The sequence below is a fragment of the Myotis daubentonii genome, chromosome 3, assembly GCF_963259705.1.
Source record: "Myotis daubentonii chromosome 3, mMyoDau2.1, whole genome shotgun sequence".
Lineage (NCBI taxonomy): Eukaryota > Metazoa > Chordata > Mammalia > Chiroptera > Vespertilionidae > Myotis > Myotis daubentonii.
Window position 1 is genome coordinate 81,767,459 of NC_081842.1, and position 15,999 is coordinate 81,783,457.

Below are 15,999 nucleotides of genomic sequence, written 5' to 3' on the forward strand. Positions count from 1 at the left end.
AAACTGAAAAAGGCTAAGTAAACTGTCAAGTAAACTAATTTTCTTTTGTGGAAAGACACCATCACTTCCTACCTTGTCCATGCTCCTTTAATTGGATCCTACTTTAAGTGTGTCACCATGCTGGTTATTCTTTATTTGCCACCACCCTAGATCCTCCTCTTCTCTGCTCTCTGCACTGGGAGGCTGACCCTGACCCTGACCCTGACCCTGACCCTAACTCTAACCTTAACCCTAACCCTAAACCCTAAACCCTAAACCCTGACCCTGACCCTGACCCTAACCTAACCCTAACCCTAACCCTAACCCAGACCCTAACCCTGACTCTGACCCTAACCCTAACCCTAACCCAGATTCTACTAGTATTCTGGTTAAGGGCACATGTGGGTTGCGTGCTTGATCCCCAGTAGGGGGCATGCAGGAGGCAGATGACCAATGATTCTCTCTCAATATTGATGTTTCTCTCTCTCTCCCTCTGCCTTCCTCTCTGAAATCAGTAAAAATATATATATTTTTTAAATTTTAATAAGCAAATAAGCAATTGGGCTGGTTTACCAATGCATGCAGGCCCTTTGTAAAAAAGAAAATAAATAGAAAATAAAAGCAGATCAATTACTAGTAAAGAGTTTAAATTTAACAAAAACCCTCCCAACAAAGAAAAGCCCAGAACCAGAGGTTTCACCAGTGAACTCTACCAAATAGTTAAAGAAGAATTAATGTCAATCCTTCTTAAACTCTCCCAAAAAAATTGAACAGGAGATGATACTCCCAAACTCATTTTACAAAGCCAGTATTACCCTGATAAGAAAACCATACAAAGACATTACAAGAAAACTATAAGCTAATATACATAGAACAACAAAAATGTGTTTATCATACTAGTATATACTATACATTATAATAAAAATAATAAATGTGATATACCACATTAGTAGAATGAAGGATAAAAAATCATATGATCATCTCAATATATGCAGAAAAAACATTTGACAAAGTGAAAAATCCTTTCATGATAAGAAAAATTCTCAACAAACTTGTCAAATTGTATGTACAAACTTATAGTTACAAGATAAGTTCTGGGTACCCAATGTACAACATGGTGACTATAGTTATGTGTTATATACTTGAAAATTGCCTAGAGAGTACATTTTAAATGTTCACACCCTCCAAAAAAGAAAGTAATTATGTGATGGAGGGGTTAACTAACCCTATTGTGGTAAGCATTTCACAATAAACATCAAATCTTCACACTGTACACCTTAAATTTGTACAATATCATGTATTGATTATATCTCAATAAAGCTGGGCAGGGAGAGAGGGTGAACCAGATGAAGAGAATAAGAATTCAATTTCTGATAAATAAAAAGACAACAAATTGAAGTCCACAATGTGGAAGAAAACTAAATAAGTAGCAATACCAGCTTTTCTCTTGCCAGAGGCCTGGGCACTTTATAAGGCCATCCTTTGGTTTATAAACACCTTATGTTGGAAAAGGGGCCTGAGCATGTGCATATGCATGAACATAAAGTACCAAGTTTTCGACTAGGAGGACTCTTGAGAATCATGTAGTCCACCCTTGCCTGTTAAAGATAAGGAACTGAGCTTCATAAGAGTGAAATGCCTACGGCAGTGGTTCTCAACCTTCCTAATGCCGCGACCCTTTAATACAGGTCCTCATGTTGTGGTGACCCCCAACCATAAAATTATTTTCGTTGCTACTTCATAACTGTAATGTTGCTACTGTTATGAATCGTAATGTAAATATCTGATATGCAGGATGTATTTTCATTGTTACAAATTGAGCATAATTAAAGCATAGTGATTAATCACAAAAACAATATGTAATTATATATGTGTTTTCCGATGGTCTTAGGCGACCCCTGAGAAAAGGGTCGTTCGACCCCCAAAGGGGTCGCGACCCACAGGTTGAGAACCGCTGGCCTATGGTCACAAAACATAGAGAAAAGATCAGAACTAGATTGTGAATTTCTAGAGGTCTCAATCCCAGTGCTTTGCCCACTATATCTGACTATTCACTGAGAGATATACAAGTGTATATCCCCAGAGGGTGAAAGGATTCCCAGAGGAGGAACTAGAACCAACTGACTGGGCAGTTCACTCTCATTCAAGTTGGCACATGTGCACAGGTGTATAAGACCCAGGTGAACACGGGATGGGGAGAGACCATTTTTTTTTTTTCATTACATATGATATTTTATTTCTTTTTTTTTCTTTTAATATTTTTTATTGATTAAGATATTACATATGTGTACCCTCTACCCCCCCCCCTGCTCATCCCCTCACCCCCCCGTTGTCCGTGTCCATTGGTTAGGCCTATATGCTTGCATATAAGTCCTTTGGTTGATCTTTCCCCCTTGCCCCCACCCTCCCCTACCTTCCCTCCAAGGCCCGACAGTCCAATCAATGCCTCTCCGTCTCTGGATCAGTCCTTGTTCATCAGTTTATGTTGTTCATTATATTCCACAAATGAGTGAGATCCTGTGGTATTTATCCGCTCTCCAGTTCCATCCATGCTGTGGCAAATGGTAAGAGTTCCTTTTTCTTCTTCCTCTTCTTAAAGAATATCTTTCAGCATTTCATATAATGCTGGTTTGGTGGTGATGAACTCCTTTAGCTTTTTCTTATCCGTGAAGCTCTTTATCTGACCTTCCATTCTGAATGATAGCTTTGCTGGATAAAGTAATCTTGGTTGCAGGTTCTTGCTATTCATCTCTTTGAATATTTCTTGCCACTCTCTTCTGGCCTGCATGGTTTCTGTTGAGAAATCAGCTGACAGTCGAATGGGTACTCCCTTGTAGGTAACTGACTGTCTTTCTCTTGCTGCTTTTAAGATTCTCTCTTTATCTTTTGCTCTTGGCATTTTAATTATGATGTGTCTTGGTGTGGTCCTCTTTGGATTCCTTTTGTTTGGGGTTCTCTGCGCTTCCTGGACTTGTAAGTCCATTTCTTTCACCAGGTAGGGGAATTTTTCTGTCATTATTTCTTCAAATAGGTTTTCAATATCTTGCCCTCTCTCTACTTCTGGTACCCCTATAATTCTGATGTTGGTACGCTTGAAGTTGTCCCAGAGGTTCCTTACACTATCTTCATATTTTTTGAATCTCTTTTCTTTTTTCTTTTTCGGTTGGGTATTTTTTGTTTCTTTGTATTTCAAATCTTTGACTTGATTCTTGGGATCCTCTTGTCTGCTGTTGGATCTCTGTAAATTATTCTTTATTTCAGTCAGTGTATGCTTAATTTCTAGTTGGTCCTTTTTCATGTCCTCCATGGTCTCACTATACTCCTTGAGGGATTCATTAAATTTATCGGCGGTTTCCATAAAATTCTTGAAAAACCTTATAAACGTGGCCTTGAACTCTATATCCAGTCGTTTGCTTTCCTCCGTTTCTGCCATTTGTGACCTTTTTCTTTGTCTCCGCATTTTGGCTGCTTCCCTGTGTTGATAGAGTGGCCCTGCACGCCAGGTATCCTGTAGGGCCCAGTGGCTCAGCCTCCCCAGTTACCTGGGGTAGACACTCTTGGTGCACTCTTGGTGCCTTGGTTGTTGTAGGATCACTGGGAGGAATTGACCTCCAGGCCAATTGGCTGTGGGAATCAGCTGTGTCTGAAGTGGGAGAATGGTCCCCCTCTGACCACTGGGTAGAGTGGCTCCTGGATCTAAGGAGGTGCTAATTCAGCCCCTGCCTGAGGCCACACAGCAGGAGCCACTTAGAGGCTCAGCTGTGAAGCAATGCAAGCTGCTGCTGGGCCTTGGGCCTTCTCTTGGAAGTTCCGGGTCTGCCTGGCTGGGCTGTAGTTAGGTACATTCACATGCAAAAGCCTCTGCCGCAGCCTGGGTGGGGCAGGGTCTCAGGGAGTCAAAGGGCGGTGAAAGCAGCTATGGTGATTCTCCGCGCCTGGAGCCGCGCGTCTCAGTGTCCCGGTAACGGCTGCAAGCACCTCTGAGGGAAAGCCGCCCTCAAGTTCGCCCGCTGCCGCCTGACAGACCAGCCTCTCCCTGTATGAGCCCTGGGTCCCCAGAGACCCGCTGGAACCGGAGTTCAGAGCAGTCGGGAGCTTGTGATTCAAAAAGACAGCCGCGTCCTCAGGCGCCACCCTCTTTCCGCGCGCGCGAGCCGCAGTACCTCTGCACTTCACCTCCGCAGCTCCGCTGGCTCTCAGCGTGCCCCTGTTTTCTTCTAGTTGTAGAAATTACACTCAGCCAGCCTTCCTGTTGTTCTGGACGATGTTTGCTCTGACCCTTGCGGCATTCTTCAATTGTTGTGTGAGGCGACAATTTCCCGGTGTTTATCTATGCCGCCATCTTAGTTTCTCCGAGAGACCATTTTTAATATTTAATTGTCTTCTATGTGTGAACATGGAGGCTGTTCGTATAAAAGAAAAGTTTTTCCTTCCCCATTTCTTCTTCTAGTATCTAAAGCCATATAGGCATTCAGGCAAAAGTAAAAAGGCCATTTGCTCAATACCAAGTTCTGTTCCTCAAAAAAAGTAGTGATGATGATGAGAGTCATACCATACCAGGGAATTCACTTTTTCTCCTCTTAATTATCTAAAGTCACATCTAGAGATGTGTTAAAGCCACTCATACTTTCAGCTGAGTTAGGTATATTTAGATCCATGCATATTCTAAATCTGCATTTTCAAAATTCTGAGTAAGATGTCTTAAACCCTTTAACTGGTACTTAAGAAATTGAGTTTTATCAAACAGAGCCTATGACTTGACACACGTTAGGAGAGCAGCTGAATTATCAATGAAAAAGAAATCCTCAAGCAATACATAGATTTCTATAAACGAAATGGCTTTTCATCTCATAAAAATTAAAAGTAAAACAATACACAACATCTTTAATAAAAACTGTCACAAGTAAGAAACATAAAATGTGGAAGTAAACAACTCAACTTTTTAAATAAAGAAGGATGGCCATCTATTCCAAATACGTACCCTTCCCCCCAAAAAAACATGGCATGGCAATGAATCTCTCTCATACATTTTGAAAGGTGAACACATACCTGCCAGGAATAGCACTTCATTTATTTTTATATGGATAAATGCCCCCATAGTAACACATTCAACTCGTGAATTCTTCTTTTAGTTCAATGTAGTATATTAACAAGTTTAATATTATATTGGCCAGTTTCACTTCTGCTGATGCCAAATGAAAAGCCTGCTACTGCTATGGAAAGCATACTGTGCAGTAATTTTCCAATTCAGACTGCCAAACACATCAAATTCAATATCCCAACACTCTTACGTTTAAAATAATTTCTAAAAATCAAATTTGGTAAAATAAATAAGTAAATAAATAAAATTTAAAATCTCATTAACAGTTTGCCAAAGAGAAATCCAGAAAAAAGAAGCAATAACCAGATACTTCTAATTAATCTTTTTTTTCATGTTTTATTATCATCTATTAACACTTTTTCCTCAAATTGTTAATGACTACCCTACAGTTATCACTGTTAAAAAAAACTAAGGAGTTGGTGTAAATGCAAATTGAATCACATACCAGGTAACACAAATAAGCCCCAGTAGTCAGTGCTGCATCATTAAAGGGGCAGCCCCTTCCAGCCATGCTCTAGCCACTTTCTGCCACAAGGAAATATGAAATTAACGATACCAGATATTCCTGGCCTTTAAAAGAAGTTAGAAATCAGCATTTCTATGCAAAAATCTCCTGTTTTTTTAAATTTTGGATGTGTGTTGTTGTTGTTTTCATTTGGCCCCAAAGTACATGCCTATATCTGAATTCAGCATCTGGTCTCTGGTTTGCAACCCCTGGCTTAAACGGAAGTTCTTGTCTTTATACTATCTTATATAATAAAACCCTAATATGCAAATCAACTGAACGGTAGAACAACCAGTCGCTATGATGCACACTGACCACCAGGGGGCAGACGCTCAACTCAGGAGCTTCCCCCTAGTGGTCAATGCACTCCCACAGGGGGAGTGCTGCTCAGCCAGAAGCCAGGCTCACAGCTGGCGAGCACAGTGGCGGTGGCGGGAGCCTCTCCCACCTCTGCAGGAGCACTAAGGAGCTGCGAGCAGGCAGGCAGTAAGGAGTGAGGGGTCCCAGACGGCAAGAGGGATCCCAAATTGGGAGACAGATGTCCACCGAGGGGTCTCAGGCTGCGAGAGGGACCCCTCGCAGTGCATGAACTTCATGCACCAGGCCTCTAGTCTAAAATACCACCGCAGATCTCCTGTGTTTAGAGAAGCCCCGAGATGGATGTGATTAGCAGAAATGAAGACTAGTGTACCATGTTCACAGTGACTCACCACTCCCCGCCAGTGCACCCTGGAGGGACTTCTAGGATAGCGTCACTTTATTTGTGTAGAAGTCTCTCTACTACCGCCAGACTGGAAACTTCTTGTAGGCAAGGCCACACCTTATTCATCTCAGTTTTCTCAGCACTTGGCACATTAAAAGCACAAAATAAATAAATTTGAAAGAATGAACAGATGAATAAATAAGCACCAAGTGAATGTAATATCTGATGCCAATCCCTGTGGAAGGGAGTCTCCCTCCTGCATCTAAGTGATAATAGAAGGTCATGTGCTCGCCCTGGCTGGTGTGCTCAGTGATTAGAGAGTCAGCCCGTGCACCAAAGAGTCTTGGGTTCAATTCTGGGTCAAGGGCATGTACCTGGGTTGCAGGTCTGATCTGGTCCCAGTCAACCAATCAATGTGTCTCTCTCACATCTATGTTTCCTTTCTCTCTCTCTTCCTCTCTCTCTCCTCCTCCTCCCCTCCCTTCCACTCTAAAAATCAGTGGAAAAAATATATATATACCCGTGGATGAGGATCAACCAAAAAAGAAAAGACCATGTGCTCCTTTTAGACAGGTGAGCGTCTAGTGTGGTTGTGATTGGGCTGTTGTCATTGTTGTTTTCACTGCACCTGAGGAAGCCACTGTCTTTTCTCCTGGGTGCCTCCCTATAAAGTGGCAAGTAGTGGCTTGGAGCGGGTAGAGGCGTGCCAGGGGAGTTGGGTGGTAAGAACAAAAAGGAAAGTCCATTATATGCTGTTTCTGTACAAATCCTGCTGTTTTTTGTTGTTGTTTTTTAAAGATATATTTTATTGATTTTTCACAGAGAGGATGGGAGAGGGATAGAGAGTTAGGAGCATCGATGAGAGAGAAACATCGATCAGCTGCCTCCTGCACACCCTCTACTGGGGATGTGCCCACAACCAAGGCACATGCCCTCAACCGGAATCGAACCTGGAACCCTTCAGTCTGCAGGCCGACACTCTATCCACTGAGCCAAACCAGCCAGGGTGAATCCTGTTGTTTTTAGCCCAAGTTAAAAGGAGGCCTGATTTAGAGTCCCTGTCACTTGTCAGCTAGCCAATGTTTTTACTCTTCCTTCTCTCATTTTCATACACATATTGCTCTTTACATTGTAGAGTCTAAACCAGCCGTGGGCAAACTACAGCCCGCGGGCCGGATCCGGCCTGTTTGAAATGAATAAAACTATTGAAAAAAAAGACCATAACCTTTTATGTAATGATGTTTACTTTGAATTTATATTAGTTCACACAAACACTCCATCCATGCTTTTGTTCCGGCCCTCCGGTCCAGTTTAAGAACTCATTGTGGCCCTCGAGTCAAAAAGTTTGCCCACCACTATTTCTTCAATACAACCCTTAGAACAAAAATCTATCTATACTCTGTACCCATGTACATCACTTTATAGTCTTGACTATAAAAACTAGTTCCGTGTATCTTTTAGAGAGCAACTCAATGGGCACTTAGAGCTTAATTATATCCAAACAAGTATGAGCCATAAATAAGTTTTCTTCCATGTGTGGAGTTTGGCAGTGCCGAAGGTGTGGATTTCATTTAAGCGCTGCAGAAAGTTTACATTTTCTAACCCAATACTTGGGACCCAAGAGCTGACAACTAAGAATAATGTCCCAGGGATGAGGTAAGAGAATATTTGGGAAATCCGTGATGCCAAAGTAAGCAGGGGAGTGTGCAAAGAAGAGAAGAAGCTTGAGGGCCTGGTTCTAGGAATATAATGTAGAAACACACGTACCAGAACAGATGGTGGAGTTGCCGGAAGACCTGCACTTTGGGGCTTCCAAACCGGGTCTTCAGTGGGGGGAAGAAAAACTCCTCTCACTAAAGAAAACAATATTCAGGAACATTTTTAATTGAGACACTATTGTACTTGAGGTTTAGGGACAACTAAATACCACGTTTTTCCTTTTTACAGTTTAGATTTCAGCAGAACAGATAAGGGAGACTTGCTTAGAAAATGCTTGCAACTTTATTCAGATATTTTACTTACATTAGCACCATCTGTCTGAATTAAGAGACTCTAGCATAAAATAAATGTTCTTCCCATTATGACATTTAGGACACTCCTATATTATTTCTTTTTCTTTCTGAAGTAGTTTTCACTCTTTTTAAGATTCCTGTGAAGCAGTTGTTGTTAAAATTGATTTTTTTTTCCATTTTGATAAGAAAGTTGAACTGAAACTCCAACTCATTTGATTGATGCTAACAAAAGAGAAAATTATGCAAAACTATTTCCTTTCTTGCAGAAAGTACCTTTGAAAAATGGACTAGGAGACCAGAGAGTTTATCACTATACCAATATTAAAGAGAGTAGATTGTATAATTTAATTCAACAAAAATTTACTGAACCCTTACTAGTTACTACAGACTTTGATGAAGTGAAGGCTATAAATATTAATAAGGCTAAGTTTCTCCTGTGGAAGTATTTCATATGTCAGAGATAAATTCATGAGGGACACACACACACACACACACACACACACACACAATATCCTATATAATAAAAGCCTAATATGTAAATTGTCCCCTCAGGCAGTCCTTTCTACCAGGAGACCAGGAGTTCAGCCACTCACTATGACATGCGCTGACCGCCAAGGGGCGACGTGGAACATGGCAGGCGTCGGTTATGCAGCACTGGCAGCGGGCGGCATGGAAGCGCTGCCTGCCCCAATAGGCCCTGATGAGAGCGGGACCATGGTGGGATGTTGGAGCAGGTGGAGCAGGACAAGACAGATGTGAGCAGGGCCCAATTGCCCCACCAATCACCTTGTAGACAGCGACCAGCAGCAGCGGCAGGAGGCGGGGCTGCCACCCGGCTCCCAGGCACTGAGGAGCTGGGCGGGGGCCCTGGCCCCAAGCACCCCGCAGGCAGGATGGTGGAGCAGGTGAGGGGGCAGCGCCAGGCCAAGGCGGGGTGCCAGGTGGGGCTGCAGGGCGCCAGGTGGGGCTGCGGGGCTTTGAGGCTGGGAACATGAGCTGGGGCCTGATCTCCGCAGGTCACCCCAAGGGATCCCATCCATACACGAATTCGTGCACTGGGTCTCTACTATATATATACACATACACACACACACACACACACACACACACACACACACATATATATAGACAAAGTATAAATTAATTTTCCCGAAATGGGAGAGGGAAAAGAAGGGTTTGCCAGGAAGGTGAGCTAGTGTATAAATCAAAAACAAAAGCAGAATCTCTCGTTATTCACCTGTTCTTACTGGCCTGACATACAGGAATTAATCAGAAGCAAAAAATCCTATTTGGTTTAAATATTTTCCAAAACCTTTTTCAGTTTGTATACAGTTATCTTGTCTTCTATGGACAATAAGCTCTAGAAAATCAAGATGAACATATCTTATGAGATTATGACCAAGTTTCCTAGAAAGCTATGCCATTCAGAACTCTGAAGTTGTCATGACAATAGAAATAGATTTTAGGGACAAAAATCTGAGTAATTGAAATGTCCATCTAGAATGGATTAGAAAACTGTGGTACATCTACACGATGGAATACTATGCTGCTGTAAAAAGGAAGGAACTCTTACCATTTGCAACGTCATGGATGGAACTGGAGAGCATTATGCTAAGTGAAATAAGCCAGTCAATAAAGGAAAAATACCACATGATCTCACTCATTCATGGACAATAGAGACCATTCTAAACTTTTGAACAATAATAGATACAGAGGCAGAGCTGCCTCAAACAGATTGTCAAACTGCAGCGGGAAGGCCGGGAGGGTTGGGGGGCAGGAGGTAGGGGGGTAAGAGATCAACTAAAGGACTTGTATGCATGCATATAAGCATAACCAATGGACATAAGACACTGGGTGATAGGGGAGGCTATGGGACTGTGTAGGGCGGGGGGATAAAATGGATACATATGTAATACCCTTTGTAATACTTTAAGCAATAAAAAAAAAAAAAAAGAAATGTCCATCTATAGTGGCTGCACCAGTCTTCATACCACCAGCAAGAAAACAGTATGGAGTTTCCTCAAAAAATTATAAACGGAACCCCCATTTGACCCAGTAATCCACACTTCTATGACTATATCCCAAGAAATCAGAAACACCAATCAGAGAGGACATATGCACCCCTATGTTCATAGCAGCACAATTTACAATAGTTAAGATTTGGAAACAGCCTAAGTGCCCATGAGTAGATGAGTGGATTAGAAAATTGTGGTACATCTGCACAATGCTGCTGTAAAAAAGAAGGTATTCTTACCATTTGCAACAGCATGGATGGAACTGGAGAGCATTATGCTAAGTGAAATAAGCCAGTCAATGAAAGAAAAATATCACATGATCTCACTCATTTGTAGAATATAATGAAGAACATAAACTGATGAACAAAAACAGATCCAAAGACAGATAAGCATTGATCAGATGCTCAAACCCCAGAGGGAAGACAGGGGAGGGTGGGTGTAAGGGGGAGAGATCAACTAAAGGACTTGTATGCATGCATATAAGCCTAAACAATGGACACAGACACCAGAGGGGTGAGGGCATGAGCAGGGTTGGGGGATGGGGGGTTGGGAGGGCAATGGAGGGGATAAGGACACATATGTAATACCTTAATCAATAAAGAAAAAAAAACTATCAAAAGAGGGGGGGGGGAAAAGAAGGAACTTTTACCATTTGCAACAGTATGGATGGAACTGGAGAGCGTTATGCTAAGCGAAATAAGCCAGTCAGAGAAAGATAAATATCACATGATCTCACTCATATGTGGGATATAATAATCAACATAAACTGAACAAAAATAGATCCGGAGACAAATAGCAGGGGAAGAGGAGGTTTGGGATCAACCAAAGGACTTGTATGCATACATATTAGCATAACCGATGGACACAGACACTGGGGCAGTGGTGGCATGCCCTCAGGGGTGGGAGTGACCAGTGTGGTTGTCAATGGGGGGGTGGGGGGGAAGAAGACATATGTAACACTTTAAACAATAAAAAAGATAAAATGTTCAGCTATTTTATTTGTCCCCATTGAAGAACTCAGCCCTAGCTGGTTTAGTTCAGTGGATAGACCATCAACCTGCAGACCAAAGGGTCCTGGGTTCGATTACTGTCAAAGGCACATACCTTGGTTGCAGGCTCCTCCTCCACCCGGGCCCTGGTCGGGTCTCATGCAGGAGGCAACCAATTGATGTGTTTCTCTCACATCAATATTTCTCTCTGTCTTCCCTCTCCCACTCACTCTAAAAATTAATAGGAAAATATCCTCAAGTGAGGATTTTTAAAAAAGAAGAAGAAGAATGTAGCTTCTCAGAATGTATTTAAGAATAAAATATATTCTTAAATATTTTTTTAAAAAGTCCTATGTAACCCAAATAAAGTCGAGGCTACTCTGTGGCCCTGTCTCAGCAAACTGGTTCATTGAAGAGACATCAGTTCAGCAGCCTATTTTTTCAATTATTTTATTGAAACAGAATTCAAAGTTTTAGCTTAGTTCCTCAAAAAATATCTTTTTTTTTTGTGGGGTTTTTTTTTTTTTATTGATTTGGGAGAGAGAGTAACATTGATCGATTGTTCCACTTATTTATGCATTGATGCTAACAATGGAGAAAATTATGCAAAACTATTTCCTTTATAGCAGAAAGTACCTTTGAAAACTGGGTTGCTTCTTTAATGCACCCTAATCAGGATCAAATGCGCAACCTTGGCATATGGGAACAATGCTCTAAACAACTGAACTACCCAGCCAGAGCAAAAAATATCTTATTTAGGAAATAAGGACGTATATTATACAGAGTAAAATTTTGTTAAAAGGTTTTCTCTCTTTTCTTTTTCTCCCTGTGTCTGCTTTATTTTGTACACACACACACACACACACACACACACACACACACACACACACGGGGCCTAGGTGGTAGCTGCCTAAAAATATAGAGGCTTCTTTTCCCCTCGGGTCATGTAGCAGTTGGAGAGGCTGTAAACATGCATCGTGATTAGTATTGCCTCCCACTTGTGGATTTTCCTCCTTAGCAGCTGGTACTCCTCCTATGGGGGTTGCTTCAATAAAATATACTCTGGACATTTTAAAAGTTCAACTACCAAGTGAAGAAACTGTGGAGAAGTAAAAGGAAGTAGCAAGTTAACAGGGCACCACGTCCCTGATGCATTAAGCTCTGGACTCAGCAAGCTCTGTCCCAGGTTGACTAGGTCACTCCTGACTAGGTCACTCAAACTCAGAGTAGTCCACCCTAGCCAGTTTCTCAGTGGTTAGAGCACCAGCCCACAAACTGACAGGTTCGATCCCTGGCCCAGGCAGGGCATGTGCGGGAGGCAACCAATCGATGTGTCTCTCTCACATAGATGTTACTCTCTCTGTCTCTCCCCCTTCCTTCCACTCTCTCTAAAAATCAATGGGGGGAAAAATATCCTCGAGGGGGGATTAAATAAATAAATAAACAAACAAACTCAGAGTAGTCAGCCCCTCCTGGCTGACCCCAGATCCACCTGTTGACTGTGGGTTATAACTGGACCAATACAGCCGCCTGAACTCAAACTTAGTGTGGGATCCTGCCCAGCACCTAGTCACAGTTCTTTTCCCAGAGTCTTCCAGCAGCTTCCCTGAGCTGCTCCTTCTCTTCTGCTCTCTGACTTTTAAGCCTTTACAGCTGACCTGCCTCTGGAGAGTTGATGTCTTGGTTGCCAGGGCAGCACTACAGCCTATTTCAGTTCATACTTCCAGGTACTTCTTGACTTTTTCTTATAGTTTGCTTCCATAGCTCTAAACTATTTCTAAATATCATGCTGTTCTCCACAAAGAGTGGCCTTCCATCTACAAATATTCCAGAGAGCCCTTGATTAATCCATTCCAAGTAGTACATGGCTAACGTTCCAATCAGCTTAGGATGGCTCCTATCTCGTTCAGTCTAGAGCAGAGGTTCTCAACCTTGACTGCACATTAGAATCACCTGGGAATCTTTTCAAAATCCTGATTTCTGGGCCTCAGGGATGATTCTAATGTGCAGCCAAGGTTGAGAACCACTGGTCTAGGGAATGCTCAGAACCACACATATTTAGGGAAATTCATTTCACCAGAGCATACTAGAAAAGGAACTAAAACTATAGAGGACTTCATGATTGTTATGAAACTCACCGTTGATGAGCTGAAGGGAGCCAGGATCTGGATTCAAAGAGGAGTTGCCCAGCAAAAAATTGTGATGCAGTGTCTCAGCAATATAATCTCTGAAGTTACTAATTGTATAAACAGCAGTGGGCTTATCATCCAATTCCACAAGACCATGGTTTTCCACCTTGTTGGAGTGAAGGCTGATTAGGTCCCAGGTGGTATTGCTGATGGCCTCTCCGTTGAAAGTAACTGCATAGTGAACATCTGTGCCACTATGGATGAAAAGAGAGAACAGATGAGGACCTGCTAAGGAAGCACAAAAGAAGGATTATGAACCCAGGAGAACAAGCATTAGACCTAGAGGGAGAGTCTCAGAAAGCATGGTTTCCATCACTGTTCTGTAGGAGCAAAATGATTCCCAAATCAGAGCATAAAAATAAATTAAATCCTTCCTCTTAACTTACTTATATATCCTTATATGTTCCTTGATTATAGCCTTTGTTGTTTTGTATAAAGATTTTGTTTACAGTGACTGCCTTTCAGTCTCTTCTTGAGTTTCTATCCCCAATGTTCAGCATGGTACCTGGGAAAGAGGGGTACCCAGTGCCTACTAAATGAACAGAAATCTATAGTCATACTATATAATAAAAGGCTAATATGCAAATCAACCAAATGGTGGAATGACTGGTCACTATGATGCACACTGACCACCAAGGGGCAGATGCTCAATGCAGGAGCTGCCCCATGGTGGTCAGTGCGCTCCCACAGGGGGAGCGCTGCTCAGCCAGAAGCTGGACTCAAGGCTGGCGAGCAAAGTGGTGGTGGCAGGAGCCTCTCCCTCCACTGCAGGCGGGCAGTAAGGAGCGAGGGGTCCCGAACTGCAAGAGCCCTGGACTGCGAGAGGGATCCCAGACTGCGAGAGGACACAGGCTGGGCTGAGGGACCCCTCCAGTGCACGAATCTCATGCACAGGGCCTCTAGTCTGAATATAAAAAGAGAACTGCATCCTAATCGAGGTATTAACATATCTAAAGAAAAAGTATCGGAGGGAAACCAAGATGGCGGCATAGGTTAACACCGGAGATTCCTGCCTCGAACAACCAATTCAAAAAACAACTAAAGACGGAACGGACATCATCCAGAACCACAGGAAGGCTGGCTGAGTGGAAATTCTACAACTAGGAGGAAAGAGAATATCATACCCAGACTCAGAGGAGGCGCAGTGCTGAAGTGAAATACTCAGGTGCGGAGTGCGTGCGAGCGGGCTGGCAGCGGAGGGCACGGTTGTTGTTTTCAATCGGGAGGGAGTTTCAGACTCTGAGCTCCAGATCTGGGCGAGTCTCTAGGGACCCAGACTCAAACGGGAGAAGCGGGACTGTCTGGCTTCGGTCGGAACTCAAAGGCAGCTTTCTCTCCGAGGTTTGCTGGGACTCTGTGAGGCAGAGCCCCTAGGGACGGAACTGAGAGCAGCCATAACTGCTCGCTCCGGCCTGCCCTGTAGATCCCCTGGGACACGCCCCACCCAAGCCCTGCACAGAGCCATTTGCTGGATAGCCTCAGGCAAATGCTAGATTAGCACCGCCCTAGAGATCCAGCACAGAAGCTCTCCCACTGCAGACACAGCTGACTCTCATAGCCAGTTAGCCTGGAGGTCAAATCACCCCCAGTATTGCCGTCAACAATCAAGGCTTAACTACAACAAGACTGCGCACAAAGACCACTAGGGGGTGTACCAAGAAAGCATAAAAAATGCAGAGACAAAGAAACAGGACAAAACTGTCAATGGAGGATATTGAGTTCAGAACCACACTTTTAAGGTTTCTTAAGAACTGTCTAGAAGCCGCCGATAAATGTAGTGAGATCCTCAAGAAAACTAATGAGACCCTCGATGTTATGATAAAGAACCAACTAGAAATTAAGCATACACGGACTGAAATAATGAATACTATACAGACTCCCAACAGCAGACCAGAGGAGCGCAAGAATCAAGGCAAAGATTTGAAATGCGAAGAAGCAAAAAACACCCAACCAGAAAAGCAAAATGAAAAAAGAATCCGAAAATACGAAGATAGTGTAAGGAGCCTCTGGGACAGCTTCAAGCGTACCAACATCAGAATTATAGGGGTGCCAGAAGATGAGAGAGACCAAGATATTGAAAACCTATTTGAAGAAATAATGACAGAAAACTTCCCCCACCTGATGAAAGAAATAGACTTACAGGTCCAGGAAGAACAGAGAACCCCAAACAAAAGGAATCCAAAGAGGACCACACCAAGACACATCATCATTAAAATGCCAAGAGCAAAAGACAAAGAGAGAATCTTAAAAGCAGCAAGAGAAAGAAACTCAGTTACGTACAAGGGAATACCCATACGACTGTCAGCTGATTTCTCAACAGAAACTTTGCAGACCAGAAGGGAATGGCAAGAAATATTCAAAGTGATGAATACGAAGAACCTACAACCAAGATTACTTTATCCAGCAAAGCTATCATTCGAACTGAAGGTCAGATAAAGAGCTTCACAGATAAGGAAAAGCTAAAGGAGTTCATCACCACCAAACCAGTATTATATGAAATGCTGAA

At 42.8% G+C, this 15,999-nt stretch overlaps 1 protein-coding gene across 1 annotated transcript in view; it reads right to left on the reverse strand.

The window, feature by feature from the left end:
* IMPG2 (interphotoreceptor matrix proteoglycan 2) overlaps nt 1-15,999 on the reverse strand; it is a 99,463-nt gene that overhangs the window by 18,073 nt on the left and 65,391 nt on the right. The window contains exons 10-11 of the mRNA XM_059688007.1: nt 13,443-13,687; nt 8,056-8,141 (exon numbers count right to left, since the gene is read on the reverse strand). Of these exons, the coding sequence (XP_059543990.1) occupies nt 8,056-8,141; nt 13,443-13,687 (331 nt within the window). The remainder of the gene's footprint in view (nt 1-8,055; nt 8,142-13,442; nt 13,688-15,999) is intronic.